At 46.0% G+C, this 26,252-nt stretch overlaps 1 protein-coding gene across 5 annotated transcripts in view; it reads right to left on the reverse strand.

The window, feature by feature from the left end:
- SEC14L1 (SEC14 like lipid binding 1) overlaps positions 1-26,252 on the reverse strand; it is a 60,428-nt gene that overhangs the window by 10,044 nt on the left and 24,132 nt on the right. For 4 of the 5 annotated variants that reach the window (XM_004374121.2, XM_023729221.1, XM_023729219.1 and 1 more), the window contains 9 exons: positions 14,162-14,311; positions 13,910-14,041; positions 12,551-12,679; positions 11,518-11,752; positions 9,126-9,235; positions 7,445-7,634; positions 3,988-4,076; positions 1,289-1,359; positions 139-310 (listed from right to left, as the gene is read on the reverse strand). In XM_004374121.2, the coding sequence (XP_004374178.1) occupies positions 139-310; positions 1,289-1,359; positions 3,988-4,076; positions 7,445-7,634; positions 9,126-9,235; positions 11,518-11,752; positions 12,551-12,679; positions 13,910-14,041; positions 14,162-14,311 (1,278 nt within the window). The remainder of the gene's footprint in view (positions 1-138; positions 311-1,288; positions 1,360-3,987; positions 4,077-7,444; positions 7,635-9,125; positions 9,236-11,517; positions 11,753-12,550; positions 12,680-13,909; positions 14,042-14,161; positions 14,312-26,252) is intronic. The other variant, XM_023729222.1, reaches the window with a different exon arrangement.

Below are 26,252 nucleotides of genomic sequence, written 5' to 3' on the forward strand. Positions count from 1 at the left end.
TGCACGCACCAGCGTCCAGAGCACGGGGAACACGTGGGGGATTTGCACGCACCAGTGTCCAGAGCACGGGGAACACGTGGGGGATATGCATGCACCAGCATCCAGAGCATGGGGAACACGTGGGGGATTTGCACGCACCAGCGTCCAGAGCACGGGGAACACGCGGGGGGCGCGCAGGATGAGGAGGCGGCCCAGCGTCTCGGGGTAGTTGGCCTCCACCACCTCGATGATGCGCAGCAGGGCTTTGACGCCGGGTCTCCACAGGTGGCGCATGTTCAGTCCTTCCAGGTCCACCAGGCAGGTCCACGAGCTGCGGGGTTACGGAGCCGTGCGTCACTCAGGATACAGCACGAGTGGCACACGGTGCTCTGTATTTCACCTTTTCTTTTTGAAATCATAACACAGTCATTTACATCCAGTTCCAAAAATACTCTAGTTTTGGGGAATTGCAGTTTCATGAACTATGTGTACAGCAAACGTGTTATCTACTCCTAAAAAGCACAGAGGACAGGACCCATCACCCAAAGCAACCAATGGCTCGTCCACAGCCTCAGCGATGGGTGCTCGGTGATCTGGCAAAGAGGGTGATGTGTGTCATCCTTCACACTCAAGTCACGTCTCCTGGTCCACTGCCAACAGGGCGCACACCTGCATTTAACAGGCAGCAGGACTGAGCCACGATACGCCTGTCTTCAGCCCTATTAGCGGACATTCAGATGGTTCTCTTTTCTGATATTAAGACAACATTGCAATACAGACTCTTTTATACTAGGGAAAAAGGTATGAATACCGACAATTTTAATATATATTTGTCTTTGCAGCTGGGGATACAGCAGTGAGCAAGGACCCTCACCCTCCTCGCCTCCATGGGGCTACGCTCCAGTGAGCCACTGAGGCCTTTCTCAACCTCTGTGAGTCACTCACCTTTCTACAACAGCTCACCATGATCAGAAGTCTGCTTTAGGAATGCAGAATAACTATGTGTGTGTGTGCAGGCAAAAACTGACTAGCCTGCATCAAAGCTGCAGATGGGGTCATGAGGACCAAGCCGACTGACCGGATAGGCCGACCCATCTCATGCCGCGCCAGCACACCCCAGTGGAGGAAGAAATACTAGAACCTGGCCGCTGTCCCTCCCACATACTCATGTTACATTTTTACCTATTTTCTACCACGTGGAACACTGTGGAAAACAGTAAACGTTCAGATTTTGGTGCCAAAAATCAACTGGAAACTTGTAATTCATATTCTCAAATGAGCTGGGAGCAAATCAAAATCCCACACCTACCTAATAGGTCGACCAAAGACCTTCGTATTTTCTTCACACCGTCTTAGTCCTTCTTCGTTTATGGAGAGAACCTGTGCGTACAAGAGCCATGAAATGACCGCGGTTAGTCTTTAAAAGGGCAAAACTACTGCAGCAAGCTATGAAAACAAGCGAGATTAACACAGCATTTTACAGGGAGGCATGTGAACCCAACAAGTCATATATTTAGATTTTCTGCCACATTCATACACACAAAATGTCTCACCGACAGAATATTTTACTCTCAAAGGAGAATAAACACTATCATCTCTGGCCAAAGTGATACCCCAAGTAAAATAATAGCAAGAGAAATCACCAGATGAGCAGGGAGGAGGCGATCTTTTGCTTTGTCTTCAGAACAAACATATTTGGAACTGAAGATACGTGTCTGTTAAGTGTGGGAACATTCTGATACTACACATGTCTGCCAAGAGAAAGGGCTGTCTTAGCATATTCTCAAAGTACAGTTAAAGAGAGCCTTCAATTTGGACTAACCAATCCTTCCCCTACGAAAGTCCGTCCGTCTTTATGTGCATATACGTGTTCGTATAGATATGTGTGTATGTGTGCATGTACACACATGGTGGGGGCACTAACAGAATACCCAACAAAATGGTGGCAGTCGAAGTTTAGGATAACGAGATTACAAATGTGCCTTCTGGCCGTGTTTCTAATTTAAGGACAGTCTTCTGCAGGGAGGGGAAACGGCAGTGCCGACACCACAGAGACTGCACTGGAGATGGGTGAGCCTGCAGTCAGGGGGACAGGCTACTCCGGACGAGACACTGAGGGCCTGCGTTAAGGACGTGCCAGTGGAGAGAATACTTGCAGAGGCCTGATGTGAGAGACACCTTGGAAGCAAAGCTAGGCTGGGGACAGTGAAGTGAAGCAGTGACTCGGAATCAGCTCCTAAGAAGTCATCCTGAGTGGATATGCTGATGGTTTTCCTGAAGCTTCCACTGTGAAAAACGCTTTTGTAATTTTGTGTCATCTTCTGAAATCTTTTAAATATATAAACAGATTTTCCTTTCTAACTACAAAAGCGATACAGGTAGTCCCCGATTCAAGACGCACTCGAGTTACAACGAACCGTACTTAACAACCGTCTGTTGCTGTTTTTTTGGTACCTGTTATCATTAGTAAGCATCACAGCCTTGGAAACCCTATGGGGCAGCTCTGCTCTGTCCTAGAGGGTCACTATGAGTCAGAATCAACTCAACGGCAATGAGCAATCTTTACAGAAGCAGACTGCCACATCGTTCTCCGGTAGAGCAGCTTGGTGACTTCGAACTGCCAACCTTTTGGTTAGCAGCCAAGTGCTTAACCACTGAGGCACCAGGGCTCCTTGAAGAAAAAAACTAGTAGAGCTACGGAGCCCTGGTAGCACAACAGTTAAGCACTTGGCTGCTAACTGAAAGGTCGCCAGTTCAAATCCACCAACCACTCCTTGGAAACCCTCTGGGGCAGTTCTACTCTGCCCTATAGGGTCGTTATCAGTCAGAATCAACTTGACAGCAACTTGTAGCTATATTAATATATAGACTAACCAAAAATTATTAGGGATGGGAAAGATCACTACACAATGATAAAAAGTTCAATCCATCAGCAAGATATATCAGTTCTAATCTACTGTTTACAGGACAAACAGACAACATGAGGTAGTATTCAATTTACGTCAGAACCAACTTACGACAGCGTGGTCAGAACGGACCCCCATCGTAAGTTGGGGACCACCTGTGCAAACCTGTGATATCAGGTCAATCAGCCTAAGAACACAGATATGAAGCCAAAGACCACCACCTCTCCTCATTCTTCCTAGTACCAATGGTAAACACTTGGCGGGCACACAAATACATACAGGATGTGTAAACAGCGCTTAAAAAAAGATACGGTGCTTTAGACTTCTGTTTTGTAAAAAACAGAGTCACATCATCCACACTGCAACTTGCTTTTTTCACTTAATGACTGTGAGCGCCGCTTCTTGTCGCGACGCGTATACCCAACTCAATCTTACCAGCCGCGCCATTTTCCATAGAAGGGAAATATTTTTTCAACCCCTACCCTATTAATGGACATTCAGACTGTTCCCTTTTCTGGTATTAAAACACTGTTGCAATAAAGACCTGTTTATACTGGGTAAAAAGGTATGAATGTTGACATTTTTCATATGTATTTGCCAGATTTCTCAAACAGCGATGGCAAATGGATTAGTATACACTTCCTCGCATGCTCAGGAGCACTGAACGCACGACGTTTTCGTTCTCACTGCCTGACTGCATGACAGTGGCCCCCGCCGTCCCGGAGGCTGAGCATCCTCACAGGTTTCTTGCCCATTTATATTTCCTCACCTGTAAACTGCTTGTTGAAAGCCTCTGCCAATTTTTCTACTGAGATGTCTTTATCTTAAACTGGCAGGAATTCTTCGTATGTAAGGAATACCTACCATTCATCCAGTACAGTACATGTTAAAAATATTTTCTTCCGGGTTATTTTCTGTCTTCTGACTGTGTCTCCAGGTACCATTTACCAGAGAGATCTTTACACACAACACTGCCAAATCCCATTTTCTTCCTCAGAGCTCTGGGTTTCCCAGCTTGCTCGAGAAGGACTTCCCCAACCCAGGCTTATAAAACATCCTCTGATGTCTGAATATCCTAATATCCCCGCAGGGGAACACTCACGTATCTCAGCAGGGCCTCCTCGCCGAGGGCACGCACCAAGCCTTTGGTGTCCATCTGCCCCAGCCGGAGCACGTAGAGGGGCCGCCCGTCTGTAGGAGGGGAAGGAAACAAACTGTCAGCAAAGAGGCATCAACAAGAACCTTCAGAAGGAGATTACAGGTGAGCCTATGCTCCTGTGAGGGGTTCCCACACTTCCCCCTAAATTGTAAAAGAAAGAAGAGCCAACTGAGGAGCAGTTCAGCAGGGCCTGAAGAGAGCTCGCTGGGGCTGGGGAAGGCTCGCTGGGGCTGAGGAGGGCTCGCTGGGGCTGGGGACGGCTCGCTGGGGCTGAGGAGGGCTCGCTGGGGCTGGGGACGGCTCGCTGGGGCTGGGGAGGGCTCGCTGGGGCTGGGGAGGGCTCGCTGGGGCTGGGGAGGGCTCGCTGGGGCTGGGGAGCAAGAGGATGGGGAGGGCTCACTGGGGCGAGAGGGACCAGGACCAGGGGAACTGTGGGCGTCAGCAAGGCCTGGTCTCCTCACTTCATCAACCAGGGGGTTCAACAAGCGCTGGTTTTCAAAAGCAGGGGAGTATCAGTTTAGCCACATTTTTCTATGCATAGAAATTTTACGAAATTTTCAATTCTTAAGTTAACAAAAAGTTCATGTGAAGATTTTTAAAAAGTCAACTTCCCTCAATTCCCCCTCTAAGTGCCAAGGACAGATAAGGACTTTCTGGAAATCTTTAAATTCATAAATTCAGTAAACTTTGGCTCTACTTCTTTATGGCCTGGAGGTCTAATGGATGGAGCCTGAAGGGAACCTAAGTCATCCCAGAAGCTCCACGCCATCACTGCCTGTTACACAAAGGAGAAAAAGATCCCGGTGACCAGAGAGTACCCCACAGTCAGCAGTACCCAGACTCCCGCTACTCAGGAGTAGTGAAGTAGCAGAAGTAGAAGTAGGAGAGCAGCAGGAAAGAACATGGATTGATCACGCTCCTGAAAGGCAACTATGGCTTGACTTCTGCTGTTAATGGCGGTCACATTGTTGTTAGGAGCCATCGAGTGGATTCCGACTCCTAGCAACCCTATGAACAACAGAACGGAACACTGCCTGGTCCTCCACCATCCTCACAATCGTTGTTATGCTTAAGCCCATTGTTGCAGCCACTGTGTCAATCCATCTCCTTGAGGGTCTTTCTCCTTTTTGTTGACGCTCTACTTTACCAAGCATGATGTCCTTCTCCAACGACTGGTCCCTCCTGACAACATGTCCAAAGTATAGGAGATGAATTCTCGCCATCCTCACTTCTAAGGAGCATTCTGGCTGTACTTCTTCCAAAACAATTTGTTCGTTCTTCTGGCGGTCCATGATATATTCAATATGCTTTGCCAATACCATAATTCAAAGGCGTCAGTTCTTCTTCTGTCTTCCTTAATTACTGTCCAGCTTTCACATGCATATGAGGCGACTGGAAACACCATGGCTTGGGTCAGATGCACTATAGTCCTTAAAGTGACATCTTTGCTTTTTAACACTTTAAAGAGGTCTTTTGCAGCAGATTCGTCCAATGAAATGCATCGTTTGATTTCCTGACTGCTGCTTCCATGGGCGTTGCTTGTGGATCCAAGTAAAATGAAATCCTTGACAACTTCAATCTCTTCTCTGTTTAGCATGATATTGCTTATTGGTCCAGTTGTGAGGATTTTTGTTTTCTTTCTGTTGAGGTGTAATCCATACTGAAGGCTGTGGTCTCTGATCTTCATCAGTAAGTTCTTTAAGTCCTCTTCACTTTCAGCAAGAAAGCTTGTGTCACCTGCATATCGCAGGTTGTTAATGAATCTTAATGGTGGTCACAGGGCCTGACATTTACCTTGTATTTATCACCTGGTAAACTTCACCTCCTAGCAGAATCTGGCTCTCGATATGTTCTACTTAAAGCAAAAAGGTCTGACCGAGACTAGATAAACCCCAGAGCATGGCCCCCAGACTCTCTGCCAACTTAGCACTAAAACCATTCCCGAGGCCAATGCTTCAGACAAAGATTGGACTGGACCGTGGGACAAAAAATGATACTCGTGAGGAGTGTGCTTCTTAGCTCAAGTAGATACATGAGACTAAATGAGCAGCTCCTGTCTGGAGGTGAGATGAGAAGGCAGAGAGGGTCAGGAGCTGGCTGAATGGACATGGGAGATCAGGGGTGGAAAGGAGGAGTGTGCTGTCACAGTATAGGGAGAGCAATTAGGGTCACATAACAATGTATGTATGAATTTTTGTATGAGAGACTAATTTGAATTGTTAACTTTCACTTAAAGTAAATAAAATAAAAATTTAAAAAAAGCAATAAGGTTTTGTGCCCCAAAATCTTGCTGAAAGGCTGATTAAAAAAAAATTTCTCCCAACTTTTAATAAGACACATTTGTCAATGTCTTACTACCAAGCTTCAATCTTTTAAAAATCACAGAATGGAATAAATATAAATATTACTTGCTTCCAGTAAAAACTAATAAAGCTAGAATTAATCTGGAGAAATACAAAAGATGAAGTCAGAAAAACAGACGGGTAGGGACTCTCCAGCCCTAGAAGGGTCTGTCCGAGGTGGGAGAGGGAGTGGTCCTACGGTAAGCCCGGGGGCGAGCTCCCAGTGTTGGCGGTCCATTCCGTCCACCATCAGGTTTTGAACAGGGAAATGAGGAGCAGATCTTGGACAGGGCAGGGTCTCGTGCAGGGCGTGATGCATGAAGCCACCGAGTAGGCTGTGCTTTAAATTCCTCATTTAAATCACTCTTCATTCTAGGTGTACCATGCCCTGGATTTATGCTTTACTTACTCCCCAGGGCAGAACTGAAGCTCTTCACTTAGATGTAGAAAATATGGCCAAACATTTTTATACTCTAGGGGTTCAGGAGCCAGGGTGGCACAGTGGTTAAAAGCTCAGCTGCCAACCAAAAGGTCGGCAGTCTGAATCCACCAGCTGCTCCTTGAAAACCCCATGGAGCAGTTCTACTCTGTTCTATAGGATCGCTATGAGTCGGAATCCATTTGACGGTAGTGGGTTTTTAATGGGTAGGGGTTTAAGTCATTGAAAAGTCCCTTTACTAGCACAGTACCGGTGGAGAAACCCTCCTTGCACACATTTCAGACTAGACAGGCTTGATGATAATCGGGCAAACCAGGCCCCACTGCACTAAGAAGGGCAGTAAGTAACTTGCCCAGGGGTGACATGGGCGTAGGAGGAGGAAGCACACACAGGCCTCCCAGGCTGCTCTCTGAGGTATAGTCAGGCTGCGTTAGGAGTGTGGCACTGGCTGTGATGCTCTAGAACTCAGAGAAAGGGAAAGATGCACCACCAGCTGGTTTCAAGTCGGGAAAAGTGGGCAGGGACAACACGCTCACGGGAGGGAGGTCTTGGAGAGTCTTTATGACCTGCTGAGACAGATCACGATACAAACTTAGACGGGGCCAAGTGCGTGGATCACCTTTGTCGTGGTGGTGCCAACCGCCCGCGTAGTAATCCTGAAGGACCTGCGGAGGGTTCCAGGTGTCCAGAATGTAGTCGACCTGGTGCTGCTTCCGCCAGGTTAAGGACTGGCACATTATTTCCCTGGCTTTGTCGATGTTGAAGTCCCGAGCGCGTAGGAACCGAAGAATGTGCTCATCTTTGGGGATCTAGTAAGAGAAAGAGACGTTTCTAAGCAATGTCAGAAGTTGCTAAGAGAGTAAGCCTTCCAAACTCCCACCACTTAGCAAGACTGAGCTGCATTCCACTATTTAAAATTAGCTGCTACCAGAAAAATCTGTAATGCTTCAGAAAAGCAGCACTATTAGTCTGATGATCTTGACAGCACCGCATCTTAGTTTCAGTGGTGTGAAGACACAAATGATTTTGTAAACATCAACTGGGCCGCTGAGAAGATCTGCAGATTAGGAGGGTCTGTGTACTTCTCTGTGTATGTATCATGCTTAAATAAAAATCTACAAGACAAAAATGCACTGGTGGTTCTGGTAATGATGGTGGTGCTGTGAACCTACAGGACGCATCTCTAGGTTCCACGACGGGTGATCAATAGGCCGCTTCCCTGAATACTGACTACTGAATACTTCCCTGACTACGGCTGCGTCCTCCAGATCGGGCCTCTTTCTCCATGGCCACTCGCTGACACACACATGGGAAATGCGTGCCACCGGTCCAAGGGCACCAGGAAGGAAGTGTGAGCGTGAGCCTGCTCACCACCCACCCTGGAAGACCCACTCAGAGCACGTGACCGCTGATGCGGCAGCGACTTCACTCAGAAAGGACCACACGGTCACGGCACACGGAAGCGTTAGGAATGTGGCTTCTGGAATCAAACAGCCTGGGTTCACACCCTGCGCCCACCACGCACTAGTTGTAAAGACCTCGGGCAAGTTACTTCCCTTCTCTATGCCTCAGTCTCTTCCTGTGTAAAACGAGGTGGCAAAAAGAGCACCCACCACACAGGGCTGTTGGGAGGATTTGATAAAGGGGCTCAAGCCGTGTCCAGCACACGGCAGTACAGGAGCAGCGGTAGCTGTTATCACTGCGGCTGTTTTCCTGACTGTTGGTGGTAACACAGTGCTCGTATGCTGGGTCTCTGGTAACCAGGTCTGACAGAAATTAGAGAGGAGGTCAACTGCACGCAGTGCCAGCCTCCCTCTGCCAAGTAAGGGCAGTAACCAGACACACACACCCCCCTCTGCCCACTACCGCCCCCCACCCCCCTTAGTAAAAGGCTTATTACAAAAATGGAATTAATTCCTTATGAGGCAAAAAATTCCACCAAAAAACTCAAAATGAAAGTCCCAATATTTGTAATCTCTGGATAGATCATCTGTGAACTCCAAACCCTCTGGAAAGTAAAATGTATGAATACTTAGAACACAGTGTTGCTTTGTGATTTGATGCTTGTTTTTTAGCCTAGACCACCCCCTGTAAAACCCAGGAAAATATGGCTCATTATACACAGAGGAGCATCAGGACCTACCACAAAGGACTGAGACGCCACAGAGGCGCCGATCGAATCCCTCTGAGATCTGAAGGAACACCCCAGCCGCGGCAAGTAGGCACTCAGCCGCCGTGAGCAGAAGGACCCCATGACTTCACACTGAGGAGACCCCTGCACGCCGCGGGTGGAGTCTTACCTTGCCCTTGTGGGTCTCCTGGAGCCACTGGCGAAGTCTGATGAGGCAGCTCTCCTGCAGGGGGGTCAAGTCGCCCAGGTATCTCTTGATGTAGTCTGCATCTAATTTATCTGGAACATAAGTTACACGGTATTGTTTACAACTAAGAACACTGGAACTTGACGGCTTGGTGAACGCGTGGTCCTGGAGTCTCAGAGGTAAATGAGACCCTAGAGATGGCAGATTTAAACTGACCCCTCAGAGAAATTCACTGGTACTCTTTATAATGAAAACACCAGCCAGAACGCAGGCGAACTTTCTCGTCAACTCTCTTCCTCGCATTATCAGCCGGCCACCTCCTGCCAGAATCTCTACGCCAGTCATAATAAAATGATGGACATAACAGATCTTTAATGACTGTTTTTATTTACAGTTCTATAAAGGGGTCTCACAGGATAGCAAACTATGAGATAAGACAAACAAGTAGCTCTAAGCCTATCTTGGATCGAGCTACTCTACTCAGGAACACGGGGCCTCTTTTCCATGACACTGTAGCACACGCTGGAAGAACGAGACAGCCAACGTTTCAGGCGGCAAAGGAAAGCTCACGAGGGAAAAAGAAAACGCATCCCCAAACCAAGGAAAACTCCTGCCACCTTTTAAAAGCTAACAACAGGCACAGTTTCACTGCAGAGAAGAATGTGTGGAAAGATACATTTTGATAACATTTCTGAGTGGTAGAATTTTCTTACGTTTTCTGAGCTTTTTAAAATAGGCATTGCTCTTATAATTAGAGAAAAGGGGTGTGTGTGTGTGTGTGTGTGTGTGTGTGTGTGTAAGGTGTCACAACACTGTGGCTAAAAGCACGGACCCTGGAGCCAGACCTGTACTTCCTAGCTGTGTGACCCCAGGCAAGTTAATCAGTCTGTGTCTCAGATAATATGTGGTATAAAGTTCCTACCTTAAAGGAACCAATATTGAATGAGTGCATATTCATAAACTGCTTAGAACAGTGCCTGGCACAGAAAACAAAAACAGAACCAACTGTCATCGAGTCGATTCTGACTCATGGCAACCCCACATGTGGCAGAGTATTACTGTGCTCCAGAGGGTTCTGAATGGCTATGATCTTTCAGAAGTAGATTGCCAGGACTTTCTTCCAAGGCACCTCTAGGTAGAGTCGAACCACCAACCTTTCAGTTAGCAGTGGAGCATATTAACTGTTTGTGCCACCCAGGGGGGCCCAGAGGTGTAGTGGGAGGTAAGGTGGGGGAGCCCAGAGAGTGGCCTTGCTCCTGGCCTAAGTCTAAGGGGGCGCCAGACGAAGTGCGGAATGACATTCCGAGGTGCCCCAGACATGAAAGGCACCTGAGGCAGCCAGCCAAGAGGGGGAAGGCGTTTCCGCTGACACCCCGCCGCTACCAAGGTCTATTCGTCTTGAAATTGGTGGGGGGGATGCAAATTAGAGATTGCCCCTGGGTGCTTTAACTGGGGAGAGGCATACTTAGAGATTGCCCCTGGGTGCTCACTACCCTCGCTACGCTCCTGGGAAGGCCTGGCACACAGTGAGCATAAGAAGTGTTTGATGATGATGCTATAACTCTGTGTTAAAGGGTTCATCACTACCATCCATTCACTAAAGATGTTGTCAGCACTTCCTGGTCTCACCAAAGGAATGACTGCTGACATAACCCCTTCCTGCCTTTTAAACAAAAATCCTAAGTTTCTTCATTCTCAGAGAAAATAAAATGAATATGTCATATAAGCTGAAAGATAGGGGCCAGAAATAAGAGACTAACATTTCCTTTATGTAGTATCTAAATATCCCAAGTAAACAAGAATAGGTACAGCACCCAGAGAGAAAATGACTCTCTGATCTTCTAGTCGGGAGCCCTGGTGGCGCAGTGGTTAAGCACTTGGCTGCTAACTGAAAGGTGAGCAGTTCAAACCCACCAGCAGCTCTGCAGGAGAAAGATGTGGTGGTCTGCTCCCGTAAAGATTACTGCCTTGGAAACCCTATGAGGCAGTTCTACTCTGTCGTTTAGGGTCCCTATGAGTCGGAATTGACTCAACAGCAATAATGCGTGGGGCACAACAGCACCTCTGTTGAAAGTGCGTGCATGACATCATTTCCCTCTGGGGCCAAGTCACAACGACATGGCTCTGCTTTGTATAGGATGGGTCTTGCCTCCGGCTGGAGTCCCTGGGTGGTGCAAACAGTTAACGTGCTCAATTTCTAACCAGAAGGTTGGAGGTTCAAGCGCCTCCGAAGAAAGGCCAGTCATTGAAAATCCTATGGGGAACAGTTCTACTCTGACACACATGGAGTCACCACGAGTCAGAACTGACTCAACAGCACTCAGCAACGATTTACTAAGAATTGTTCTAAGAACACAGCCTCTTCCAGACCTACCGTCAGGGGTTCCCACCAATGGTTCGGGGGCCCCGCCAGCATTACTGAGGGCCTCGCTGCTCGGCCCTTCCGTCAGGGCAGTGTCGGGGATGACAACAGCTGTGGCCACCGCCCGTTTCTTGCAGGAGGAAGCTGCCTCTGAGGAGGGCGCAAGGGAAGGCGGCGTCCAGCGGGGCACAAACGTGATGCCTTCCTCTTCTAACTGATGAAGGTAGTATTCAATGATTTCTTTCCCCTTGAAAACAAAGCCAAGCTGAGACTTAGTATGTTCATAACATACACATTACTCATCCCTCACAGGCTTTGAAAACACGAACCAAAACTGATCGGTACAGGAAAAAAGTACGGAGAAAGTCAAATGCCTTTGTGTTTTCGTTTTTCTTATTTTGCTTCCTCTTCTCCAAAGGTCTAGGAAACAGTATCTAAAAAGATGGACGTTTTTATATAACTAATTAAAAACACTAATTTCCCATACTTGTACTCAATATGTGCTTTATGTCTCAATCTAAATTCTCTCCAACGCAGTACTCTGAAATCAAACAAGCCTTCAAAAAGCGCCCCACAGCCTCACACCAATACATTTAAAACGAAAATTCCACACGATGATGAGCCACAGCATGAAGACAAGAGAGAAGAGGGAATGTCTTCCGTGGAAGACGAATCTCACAACCCAAGGGCTGGGAGCCCCTGAGAGACCTCCTGGTAAATCTCCTCAGTACACAGGCCCCGACCAGCAAATCCAGAGAGGGAACCTGGGGTGCTTTAAGCTGGCTGCTGCTGCCTCACCCCAACTCTCACCTTTCTAGGCGAGTCTGAGGAGAGAACACCACAGCCAGCAGCCACGCTTCCCTCTTTACTGGCGAGGAGCACCCTCGGTACCTCACTCCCTCCACTCCTGGGATACCAGGCTCTGGGCAAAGTCCAAGCAGTTCTTCAAGAAATGGCTGGGAACCCCTGGCTAACCATTCCTGGCCTCAGGTCATCTCAGAGACTCCTGTCCACCCTCTTCCAGAAAATCTGAAGGTCGACTCACTTTTTTAATGTTGCTGGTGTACTGCTTCATTGCAATTTTTTCCACTGTACTTTCAAAACCAAAGAAAGATTTAATATCTAAACTCGCAGACTGTTCAAAACAGGTCCAGTCTTCATTTTCAGGGTGAACCTGTGGATAGGAGAGAAGGCACTCCCGTTAACTAGACTGAGAGCAGAGAGTACCATTTGTCTGTTCCTCAACCACCTGGTAACCAGAAGAAAACACATATTTTACTAATAATGTTGTTATCAGGAAAACAGCAGATAAAAAATTACACAGAGAGGTTCAAAATCATGAAAAGGTGCAAATAATTTCCCCAAACAGCCTAACGGCAGCTATAAAAGGAGAACTTTGTGTCCGTTTTTGGTTCACTCATTCACGTGGCGTACTGTTGAGCACCACAGGTACTGCTCTCCACCACCAATTAAACAAAGAGCCTGCCGTGTGGAACTTCCGGTCTAGCCAGGGGAGACAACTAGCCATAAACACAGTGAGGAGCTCGTACGGGTGCTGGAAGGTGAGCGCTATGGAAAACAGAAGAGGCAGAGCAGGGTTAAAAGGACGGGGTCGGGGGGCGGTTAGCAGGTTACAGAATTAAACAGGTGGCCAGGCTGGCGTTGTCCACAAAGGGAGGCGTGAGAAAAGACTGAAGGACGGGAGGGGGCGCAAGCAGAGGTCTGGGAAGCGCTCCTGGCAGCAGGGGCACGTGATGCAAAGGCCCACTGGGGAAGCCGCTTGCAGATCAGGGACAATGAACGAGGGCAGCAGGTGGGGACCAAGTGAGGACACGGGGCCTGTGGGCCACTGGCAGGGCTCTGGGCTTTTCCTCTGAGGACATGGGGGGACTCTGCGGGGCTTGGAGCCCAGAGAAGCGACATGATCTGATGTGTTTTAAACGGCTCTTTGGATTCTGTGCTGAGACCGAATTGTAGGAGGATGAGGACAGAGGGAAACAGACGTGTCTGGAGGCAATTCTGACAATCCGGTCAGAGAAGTATCTGGACACAGGGCAGTGAGCAGGGAAGCGGGGGCAGGTAACGCCTCTCAGCTCTCATCTTAATATCAGTATCTTGGGTCCTTCAATATATATTTCTCAAGTGTTAGACTGGGGCCAGAGAAGAAACAGCATATTAAAGTAGGATTAAAAACCAAATCACAGCCTCACTGGGCTACTTTAACTGCCACAACAATGCCATCCATTCCGTGGTAAACCGCCCCTGCTTCCCCACAATGCCACGAATCTCGGTGACAACATCTGATGAAGAACTGCCCTCACAGACAGAAAAGTGCATTGTGTAAAACGACAGCCAGTATGCCAGAGCGCCTGCCGTGTCCGGCTGAGCGCGCTGGGCTACTCACGCTATAGCAGCAGTGCTCGTTGATGATGACCCGATTAGAAAACGTTTCATTGTGGGCCTCGATGTGCAAAGTACGTTCCCGAGAGTTCAGGGAGTTTTTCTGGACAAAATAAACATAATCAACCCCTGCAATCTTTAAAAAAAGAAACAAAGAGAAAAAGAGTTTATTAAGAACAGCCAACTGCAACAGAAGCTGTTAAGTATTGATTCATTTGTTCTGGGGGGTCGTCTCTCAGACGTCCTTTCTCATCACCTTTTTCAACAGCCTGGGAGCGTCTATGTCCAGTTTGCAGCGCCGTTCAATGACATGGACAGCTCCATCTTCACTCTTGAATTCATTCACAGTGTCACTGTCCACGAACATTGGAATCAAAGGACATGTAGGAAACCTCCTTTCATAGGCCTACAGATTTATTTATTCATTAAGGAGGAAAAAAAAAAAAGAAACCGAATAAAGATGCAATCTGGTAAGTCACTGATATTCTCGGTGGAACAATCACCTCTTAACACACGGCAACATAAAATAAATAAAATAAAAAGACATAGTGTTCATGGATTGGAACTCGACATAGTAAAGATGCCAACTCTCCCCAAACTGACAGAACGTAATTCTATCAAAATCCCAGCCACAGACAAGATTATTTAAAATTGATATGAAAAGGCAAAGGAATTAGACTAGCTAAAACAATTCTGAAAAAGAAGAGTGTGTTGCGGGGGGGATTATTCTGCCGGTTATTAAGGCTTACTATATAGCTATGGAGTCCCTGGGTGGTATAGTAAATGGTTAACGTGCTCGGCTGCTAACTGAAAGGTTAGATGTTTGAGTGTACCCAGAGGCACCTTGGAAGAAAGGCCTGGCAATCTACTCTGAAAAACAAGCCACTGAAAACCTTATGGTGCACAGTTCTACTCTGACACACGCAAGGGGTGCCACAAGTTGGAGTCGAGTCAGTGGTGCCTGGTTTTGGTTTGGTTACATAGCTACAGTGATCAAGACCGTGGTTTTGGCAGAGGACTGGAGCGATGTGAACAGAATAGAGTCCACAAACAGACCCACACAAATACACCCAACTGGTTTTTGACAGAGGTACAAAAGCAATTCAATGGAGGACGGATCCCCTTTTTAACAAATGGTTCTGGAGAAACTGGACACCCGTAGGCAAAACAGATAAACTTCAACCTAAACCTCACACATTATACAAAAATTAACTCCAAATGGATCACAGACCTTAATGATATTCGTCTATGTTCATCTACTCCCCTTGCTCACTCAGATATATTCTGAATCCCATCACTGCCACAATCTTGATAAATCACACATTATGTCTCCATGCATTTTCTAAAAAAAGCATTCAGGAAGTTTACTCAGCTGCTCAGACCATGCCACAGATAATCTCATAGGAAGCTCTAAGGATTTTCAGCAGTGAGTACAGAGCACGTGAGCAATACATTCTAGAAAAAAAGGGCTGATTATCACTTAGTTAACACTGACATTGGAAACTGTCTAAACTGACTTTTACCCTGAACTATGTTCAAAACAAAACATCCGGGCTTTGGACAGTCCAGCACTGCGACTACCGAGAAATGGAGAATATGAGAGCATCAAACAAAAAAAAAACTTTTAAGTTACACAAAGGGTAAGCTAGGATCTCTCCTATTTAAGTAGCTGAATTAGACCATTTTCAAACTACCCACGACATCCTTTAAATTCTTGAGAGGTTGTCAGCATAAGACATTACCCACACGACCTAGCCTTGACTCTGAAACAGACTAAAAACTTTCCATTCCCTGGAAAACTGTCTCTCCATGTAGACGCCTATTTGCACAGGCATCGCATTTCACCTTATGTAAACCCCAGCCAGATGGCACTTAAGGTGTCCAGGCCAGAGAGCGGCTGCCTCGGGGGATCCGGACAGTCCTCTCCAGAGCTGTGGGTGTCAGGAGTGGTCCCTCTGAGTCCTGCCACCCTGTTATCAAACGTGTTATTAGCCACAGGGCAGAGACAAAGTCCTACTTCTCTTTGCATCCCCAGGACCTTATTCAGTGCCTGAAACAAAGCTGATGTTCAGTAAACTTTTTTTAAAATATGGAATAAATGTTTAGTAAATAAAGGAGCCCTGGTGGTGCAGTGGTTAACCGCTTGGCTGCTAACCGAAAGGTTGCCAGTTTGAACCCACCAGCCACTCCGTGGAAGAAAGGAGAGGCCTTGGAAACCCTATGGGGCAGCCCTACCCTGTCCTACAGGGTCGCTAGGGGTCAGAATTGACTCCCCGGCAATGGGTAAATAAAGGAATTCAGCTCTTTGTTTCTGTGCTCACTTACCTCACCTGGCCTGTCTTTCAGAGATAGGTAAGGTTAATGAACTCTGCACACTGTTAGTATATTAAACCCTAGCATCTTAGAGGGTTATGGGAAAGGAAGACCGCAAACAGCTGACATAACTTTAGTCTCTGAAACTGCTTATAGATACCCGTACCCTAGCTTTTCAATATGGACTACAATCTGTAAGGTTTCTACGTGCATGTTAGCAGCCCCTGGAAAATAGAAGCATTCTAGTTTTACTAAAAACATTAATATATGTTTTAGCTCTATCCACTGGAAGGGTATAGAAGCAGTAACACCTGTAGCGATGAGCAAATTTGGCACCAAATCTTGGTTTCTAAACACCATTCCTACCAAAAAGGCGTCAGGCTGCTTGGAGAAATGGCTGATCACACTTCTGGTACAAGCAAAGTTCAAGGTGAGTCTGAAACATTGTTTACCAGAAAGCAAGGACATGCTCAATGACTAATGAGGACACATCAAAAGGATACAGGAACGAGCCTGAAGGGCCTTCCCTGGCCAATTCTGGGATAATTTCAGCACCACAAAGACAAAAGATGGTCAAGTATTATAAACCACAGTGATAAGAAAAAGGGGAGAGGAGGAAATTTAACAGAAAAATGTCACCTAATAAACACAGAAGGAATGGCAGAATTAGAAAAATCACTATTTTCAGCCACCCATGTGCAGTAACTGATTCAGGCAAGAACTATCAACCAGTTGAATGGCTGCTGGAAGAAAGCCTCATGGTCTCAAATTATCATCCCACAGATTACTAGCTACAAAGAGACTAAGGTCCTGAAGACACCACCTTAACCAAGTGGTTAAATGTAGAACCAGTATTGACTGGGACCATTGGACAGTCTGTGGTATGCAACGGAAGTGCCCGGGGCCTACCCAGCACTCTGCATGAGAATGCTCAACATGAGGCTAATCAGACAAATCCAAATTATGCAACTTTCTACTACCAACCAGCCTGGACGCTTGTAAAGGAAAAAAGTGAAAGACAAACAAACAAAGCACAGAGAACCATCTAGAACGAAGGCAACTAAAGAGACAGAACTACCAAATACAATGCTTCACTGGCTCTTGGATCAGATTAAAAATGGCTGAAAAGAACATTTTGGGAGCAAATGAGGAACTGAGACTGTGCATACAAATGAAATAATATTCTATCAGGATTAAATTTCTGTGATAATGTGGTATTTTTATTCTCGGCCAATACATACTTTCGTATTTAGGAGTAAAATGTCACGATATACGTAACTTCCAAATGGTTCTACAGAAAACAAATGTGTGTGTGTGTGTGTGTGTGTGTGTGTGTGTGTGTGTAGAGAGAAAAAATGCAAATGTGTTAATTTAGCTACTGAAATACATACAGGTATTCACTGTACTTTATCAACTTTTCTGAAAATAAAAAATTTTCAAAATAAAAAGTTGGCAACAAAACATTAATGTGTGGCTAAAGGTGGCCCTAAAGGTGGCTCTGGGGGGAGAAAAAAGTCCATGTGTAAATAAAAATGCTTTTATTACACAAAGCCAGAGCCTGTCCAGGTTAGCCCAAAGCAACAAACTAACCGATCTACAGTTTGTACGGTCTGCATGTAAACAATTAAATGCTAGACTGCCACATTTTATACACAAAAATTGACCCAAAGCTGGAGCCCTCCCCCAGGGTCCCTCCTGATGCCAGCTCCCTGTGGCTCTGAGGACACGCAGGCCCAGAGTGTGCCAGCTTCCAGTGTTTCAAGAGAAGCCAGCAACAGGGATTTTTATGTGAAGATTCGCTATTTTTAAAGGCCTGTTTGGGCCAAAGAGCCCACATCAGCTGGCCTTCCATGCTCACCTCTGCACTAGGAAGGCTCTAAGAGAGCCAGGAGGGGCCCCATTTTCAACTCTCACCACGATCAAATCACTCCACCATAAAAAGCAGCTAAGTTTCCAAAAGTATTATTTTTTCATAACTGTCTGCAATATTATACAGCCATTTCCTGATCACGCCTAACATGTGTCGAATGCAAAAATCAAGAAAGGCTGGACAAAACGAACTCTTTCAGAAGTAATTTCTTCAGAGAGGGAGAAATGTTCTTTGACGCCTCCTTTTTTAAGAGAAAATTACTTTTGTAACAGAAAAAACTGCTGGAGCCATTTGCTCACTCATTTGTTTAACATGGCCATTGTTTCAATAATAAAAACACAACGAGGGCCTTATCAACATGCCACTGTAAGGAACGCTGCCTGGGGGTGACTTTGCTTCCTCCTACCTTCCTACACCCACTCTTCCTGTTCAAAGAGAGTTCTGGGCCTGCAGTTTGGGAGCTTGACAACAGGACTTTCAGTTTGTAACCAACCTCTGAATGCAATTTTGACATATTAAAAGCTAGTACTGTATTAAAGAAAGCTGTGTTTTTGTGAAGGCGTTTCAACTTAAGAATTAATCAGCTTAACGGCACATTCTGCCAAGAAAACCCACCGAAAAGAAATTCCATTTTAAGAACCCACCTTTAAATTGAACTGTGTTCATATCCAATTTAGTCAACAAACTAAGCCCGCTGCTTTCCTGAGAACCACCTGGACATTCTAGGTTGCTAAACTGGACCATCAAGCTCCTTTATAAACAGATCTGGTCTTACCCTGGAAAGAATCGTAAGTGAAACACCCTGGCTTAAGTCTCTCCTGGGAGCTGCCGGTGCTCAAAGAAACAAAAAGCACTCAACAGATCAAGAAAATGTGGCAAACTGACCAAGGGCGCTGAGACTTGGACAATTCTAAAATTCACTGCCTATCGGATACAAATACAAACACAGGGCCCACACATGCAGGCACTATGCTAAGGATTCTAGAGAATACAAAGGCGGAAGCCACCAGATGTCGAGAGATAAAACGTAAACACTTGTAATATAACTGTACACACAACACAAGAAAAGACTGGGGAGGAGGTGAGCAACTATCAAATGAACTAGAAAAAGACCCCGGAGGGCAGAGCGGAACTGCCCCACAGGGCTTCCGAGGCTGTAATCTTCACAGAAGCAGACTTCTTTCTCCCCTGGATTCGAACCGCCAACCTTTCAGTTAGCAGCCGAGCGCGTAACCACTGCACCTCGAGGCCTCCTTAAATGAACTACAGTGACAACAATATTGCTTAAGAAATTAAGGGGAAATCAGTTCGGGTTGGGGGGCGGTTGAAGGCTTTATGGAAGAAGTAGGTCCCCGCAGGGTCTGCAAGAGTGGGCAGCTTTAGAGAACTGGCTCTGAGGGAAGGGGACATTCCTGGTGGGAGGAAAACAAGCAAAACCTTCAAAAGGGAACAGAGCACAGACTAACTCCAGAGCACTCGTTCAGAACCGTCTGCAAAATGTCAATTTACTCAGAAGCTGGCTCACATGCAGGAGGGACCACCGCCATGAAGAGCTTCAAGTGCCAGGGTCTGCTGCTGAGACGCAAAAGCACATCAACATCTAATTCTAGATACTGAAGGTGACAACTGCCCGGGGGCAAAGAAGGCCCCGACACCTATTTTATCTAACCTGGTCCATTCTGGGCTCTGGCACCAGACACCATTTCTCTCACAGAACATGCTGTCCTCTCGTCCACAAGTAACCCCAGGTTTCAACTTGCACGCTATTTGTGAATAAATGTGTTCCGACTTAATAAGTTGTTTATAAAAACATGCACTTCATGAAAACTTGAGTCCTTCCGGACTTTCTGGAGCCATGAAAGCTGTATGAACCCCTAAAGCTACTGCTTTGAGATAATCTTTAAACTTGAAATCAAAAATATCACCTGAAGTCTTCTTAAAACCAAACAATAGTTTAGCTTAACTAGTAAAAATGTCTGCGTTAAGCATTATGCTCTTTTAAGAACTACATGGGATAAAACCGACAACAGCAACTGGGAAGATTAGACAGGAAGCTTAGGGGGCAATGAGTTTACGATCATGGGGGAGGAACGACTCAGAAGCGGAGGATGAGAACGGTTACGCAACTTGAAGACTGTCTCTGAACTGTGCATGTAAAGACTGCTGAGTTGATGTATGTTTTGCTGTGTATAACCTTAACGACAGCTACAAAATAAATTAAATTAAATTAAAAAAAAACTTGAGTCCTTTTAAAGAAAGACGAATGTGGTTAGTTCTGGCAAACTTCATTCAGTCCTTACTGACAGCCCATCAGATGAAGCCACTCTCTACCGAGAGCGCACGGCTGCTATGGGGAAGCGAACAACTGTGAGATGGTGCCCGCAAACCTATTAGGGAAGTCCTGTATTTTAACCAAGGAGCCCTGGTGGCGCAGTGGCTAAAGCACTTGGCCACTAACTGAAAGGTTGGTGGTTCGAACCCACCAGTTGCTCCAAGGGAGAAAGATGTGGCAGTCCACTCCTGTAAAGATTAAGCCTTGGAAACCCCATGGGGCAGTTACACCCTGTCCTATAGGATGGCTATGCGTCAGAATTGACTGGACGGCAACGGGTACGGTTTATGGGTGTACTGAAACCAGTCATTTTCCTCGACCACCAGTCTTCCGTCTGACCAGTGCAGTGACTCCTGACAGTGGACTGAAATACCCAGTGGGATACTCACTCGCTCCGTTGTGGGAATAAGATCAGACGAGAAAATACCGTAATGACCACATTAAAACTAAAAAAATATATATTTAAAAATTTGATATGCCCCAAGCCATTCCCCTCTAAGATCAAACACATTTGAGGTTTAAACTATGAACTCATCACAGGAAACTTCAAATGCCAAGGTCCTGACAATACACTTTTCCCAGAGGTGGCGCAAGCGGTTACGCACTCCACTAGTAGCCAAAAGGTTGGTGGTTAGAACCCACTCAGGGGCACCTTGGAAGAAAGGCCTGGCGATCTGCTTCCAAAAGTTCACAGCCTTGAAAACCCTGTGGAGCAATTCTACTCTGCACACATGGGGTCGCACGACTCAAGGGCAACTAACAATAATATAATGTCTAAGAGAGGGGCACCCAAGAACATCAAGACAGATGCCTAAGTAACCCTCAGAAAAAGCCGAGCTTCTCCTCTAGGGTCTTCTCACTGCACTGTGATCAGGGTGACTATTGGAAAGGCCTCATTACAGCTGGAAGAACAGATGGTAAACGTGTTGCTCATACCATACACCAAAACGCATGCATATTCCAACTAGTTTAGACATTTTAGACTAAGCATGCATTCTTTTTACCATTTCTCTCGCCCAACGCCCACTCCTATCTCACAGTTTACCGCACAATGGCATAAACCAGCATATTTTCTTTTGATAAAGGAGCCATTTCCATATAAATTACACTACACGACAGAAAGGGAATGGGCAAACACTGGTAAGAAACGTGGGGGATTTTGCATCAATACACCAATTTCTTTTATTCAGATACTCCTTTGCTCCAAAAGTTCTAAATATGAAATATTTGTTAGAGGATAAGGGAAAGAAACTTCAGAATGTCTTTGAAAATCCCTCTTTCCTTTTAGAAAACAGCATGACGACTCAGGGTGTTTCCACCAGTTTGGGGGTCAGGCCTGTGTCCAGAGGCATAGCGTGGGTAACAAGCACCTGGGAGTAATCTCATGGAGGGGGTAATTCTCTGGCTGGCCTCATCTGGCACCCCTGCCCCAGACCTGTGCCTGGGGACAAGTGCCCCTCTTTGTCCCCCACCACCACCTGCATGGAAAGGGTGCTCCGTCCAGTAGCTGTTTGGGTGGCCAAGTCTCTAGCCTGCACTGAGCTCGCCCTCTGCATATGGCTTCATTAGCTGGCAACAGTAACACAACTCTAAATGGCCTGGTGACAATCACCCACTGAGGCCACTAATCTGATTTATTCCTACTCTGACACTTTTAAACAGTGTCCAAAAAAACACAGGAGTGGGTTTTTTGTTCCTGACCCCCAAACTGCCAGCGGCTCTAGCTATTCCAAAAGGTGGGGTTCTTGGAGACTGAGTGACGAGTGGGATGGGGGTGTCGTGAAGCAGAAAGACAAGGGTCACCTCCCAAAGTGCCAGAGACAGTGCTACTAAATACAGTTCTATCGATTTTAAGACGTTCTGCCGTAAACTGTCCCTAACCCTTTGGATCCCAGAAACAAGTGCTAATACATGACGGGAAAAAAAAAAAAAATCAGCGTACAAACATTAGCAAAGAACCAGCGCATCCTGGATAAAACCTATCTGACAGCTTTGTGTCTGCCACCCTCCCCCATTAGCGCACAACGAGCTTGTGGCTGTGGTTTTACACGGCACACAGGACAGTCAGATGTCCTGCTGACAAAACTCTTCCTGGCTCATCTGAGAACTGAGCTTGCAGATGAGTGTGCCCCAGTGTCCCACACTGTTGCCAGCGCTCCAGGTCAGAGGTTCCCAAACTGCCAGCCACGGCACCTTCGGTGTCCCGGTAGCTTTTCCACGGCACCCCAAAGCCAAAATGCTCCCATGTCACAAAATATCGTTCTTCTTTTGATTTTTTCTCAACTGTTGAAAAATGGAAAGACCATTCTTAGCTCAAATACAAACAACAGGCGGCCGGCTGTAGTCTGCTGACTCCTCAGGTAAGGAATTAACTGCAGAAGGTTCCGTTTCTTTTCTCACAACAATTCAAGGGTTTCTGTAAATGCCAACCAGCCAGAACAGTGAAGGACAAGGACGTGTGAATGACATAAAAAGGATTATAAAACGAACGAACTTCCACTTCACTAAAATGTCCTCCACTACACATCGGGGACTGTACTTACAGCAGGGGTCCGTCAAATGCACGTCCCACTCACACACTCAACTGCACGCACGCAAGCCCAAAGAGAGGTGGGGTGAAGGGGGGAGAACGAATCTGGGTGAGGACCCCCGCCATCCCACTCGACGTTTAGAGCTGCACCGGCCAGCACAGGGACTACCCGCCACACGTGGCTGTCTAAACCTACAGTGAATTCAAACAAAGTAACATTGAAATCCAGTTCCTCAGTCTCAGGAGCCACTTGTCAAGAAGCTGCTATGATGTTCCTGGCTGTGTTACAACAAATAATTTAACTTTGTGACCAACCTTTTGACCTGACAACTACAACACATCTTTGTCCTAGTTACTGTCCTCAGATGCCCTCCATAACAATAAGCCTTATGATAAATCTCTCCCCTCACCCCACGAAGCCCAGAAGCACCCAAGCGTCATTCATACTAATTGATTACTAAGCAGACTAGTATGAGTTTCAAGTCTGTTCTATCACCTAGGCTTTACGATTCAAAGCCTTTTGTCAAGATGCAGAATAAAAGGTTGCAGCCCTGTTTAAACATTTCAGACGTCAGCAAGAGGTGAGGGAACATTCTGGAAACAGGCAGCCTCTGGAATCATACTCATATGAGGCTGACTGCACGTGAGTGCCAGGTAATGCTTTTAAGGACAAGCGTCTCAAAGAGGTCTATTCTGAAGAGATGCTGGAGGCAGAGGAAACGTTTTCCCCGCCTCTGGGAGACACCCCCACCCCCACCCCAAAGACCCCTCCTCGGCTCAGGAAACTGCTCCCAGCATGGCAGACCTCTCCTGGCTAGCTCACCCCCATACCCCAGCTTTATCCCTCCCCGCCTTGGCCTGAAGATTTGCAGATTTGGTTTTGTTTGCTGCCTAGAACATAACTTTAGGAGCTGTTTTGCACTCTTTTTTTTTTTCCCTAACAGCCTAAAAAGTATCCCTTTGTTTTCTAGTCTACAAGTGCTAACCCAGATTTTTAAACAAACTGTAGAATTTACTCTTGATGCTAACACATCCGAAATCTTAGAAAGATAAAGTGGGATAAAAAAAATACTATCTTTTTTTTTTAATGCAATGTTTCCTCCTTCAATATATATAGCTGAACAAATCGTGGCATATCCATCCACTGGCATACTCTTCCGCAGTAATAAAGAATGAACTATGTATGAGCACAGTAACATGTATGAATCCAAAATAATTATGCTGAGTGAAAGAAGCTAGGTGCCAAAAAAAGAAAAAATTATATACGATTCCATGTCTGTAAAATTCTAGAAAACACAAACAAATTTACAGGGACAGGAAGATCAGTGGTTACACAGGCGGGTTGGGGATGGGAAGGAGGGAGGCATGACGATGACGATGCGTCATAAAGAACTTCCGGGGGTGGTGGATACGGGCACTATCTTAACAGTCGCCATGATTTCACAGGTCTGCACACGTCAACACGTATCCAACCGTGGACTTTAAAAATGGGAGGTTTACTGTTGGTCATGGGCACATTCATGAAGCTGTAAAAAGCAACAAGAATATAAATGTAGTTTTTCTGACACGCCAACTCAGAGGAACGTCTCTAATTATCACCAGTATTTCCGATAAAGAAACCCGACTCACCATCATTCAGTACAAAGCAGGACAGTCTCAAGCATATTTGAAAGGAGTCAGCGTGGAAGGCTTTATTCAAAATTGCCAAAAACAGGAAGCCACCGGATGTTCTCCAAAGAGTGAGTGGAAAAGCGCGCTTCGGTACATCCACACGCTGGAGTATTATCCAGCGATAAAACGAGATGCGCTAGGAAGCCACAACAAGACATGAAGGAGGAACCTTACGTGCAAATTGTTTTATTTTGTTGTCGTTGTTAAGAATATACACAGCAAAACACACATCAATTTGACCACTTCTACATGTACAATCCAGTGACACTGATCATATTCTTCAAGTTGTGCAGCCATTCTCACCCTCCTTTTCTGAGTTGTTCCTCCCTCATTAACATAAACTCACTCACTGCCCCCTAATCTTCCCAGTTGCTGTTGTCGCTTTGATCTCATACAGATAGCTCTTAAAAGAGCACAATGCTCAAGGCACACATTTTTTACTAGTTTAGCTAAACTACTGTTTGGTTTTAAGAAGACTTCAGGGCATATTTTTGACTTAAACTTTAAAGATTATCTCAAGGCAACCGTTTCAGGGGTTCATCCAGCCCCATGGCTCCAGGAAGTCGGGATTCCATGAGAATTTGAAATTCTGTTCTACATGTTCCCCCTTTTGGTCAGGATTATTCCTCTACAGAGTCCTGATCAAAATGTTCAGTAATGGTAGCCGGCACCATCTGGTTCTTCTGGTATCATGGCAAAGGAGACAGCTTTTCCCTTACAAGCATACTGCTTAGTGAAAGAAGTCATTCTGGAAAGGCTACCTACCGTATGATTCCAGCTGTATGGTGTTCTGGAGAAGGCAAAATAGTAAAAAGATGAGAGGATGCCAAGGCTTTGAGGGGAGGTAGGGAGGAATGAATAGGTGGTCCACAGGGCATTTTTAGGGCAGAGAAATGATTCTGTATGAAACTGTAGGAAACATGACAGACGTGTCAAAACTCATAGACCTGTACAACACAGAGGGAACCTGGGGTGAACTGTGGACTTCAGTTAGTAATAACGTATCAATACTGGTTCAGCAGTTGTAACAAATGTACCACAGATAGGAAAGCTGTTATTAACAAGGCGAAATGAGAAGGGAGCAGTGGGTGCTTTCCTGAAGGGAAGAATCAGGTAAGAGAACAAACATTCCCTAAGAGTCTATTCACCTGTGCACCACAGTCAGTCTCATCAAGATTAATGCTTCTAACAGGCATAATCTTTTTTATTTTTGTGCTTTAGGTGAAAGTTTACAGTGCAAATTTCTCATTAAAAAATTTACGCATAACAAACTAAAACCACAGAGACACCATCTCACCGGGCATCACTGGCACGAATCAAAAACACAGGAAATAACAAATGCTGGAGGGGCTGCGGGGAGATCAGAACTCTTAGGCACTGCTGGTGGGAATGCAAAATGATACAACCATTTTGGAAAATGATATGGCGCATCCTTAGAAAGCTAGAAACAGAAATACCATATGATCCAGCAATCCCACCCCTAGGAATATATTCTAGAGAAATAAGAGCTGTCACACAAATAGACATATGCACACCTATGTTCACTGCAGCATTGTTCACAATAGCAAAAAGATGGAAACAACCTAGATGCCCATCAACAGATGAATGGATCAACAAACTATGGTACATAC

This window comes from Trichechus manatus, unplaced genomic scaffold (assembly GCF_000243295.1).
Source record: "Trichechus manatus latirostris isolate Lorelei unplaced genomic scaffold, TriManLat1.0 scaffold00028, whole genome shotgun sequence".
NCBI classification, from domain to species: Eukaryota; Metazoa; Chordata; class Mammalia; order Sirenia; family Trichechidae; genus Trichechus; species Trichechus manatus.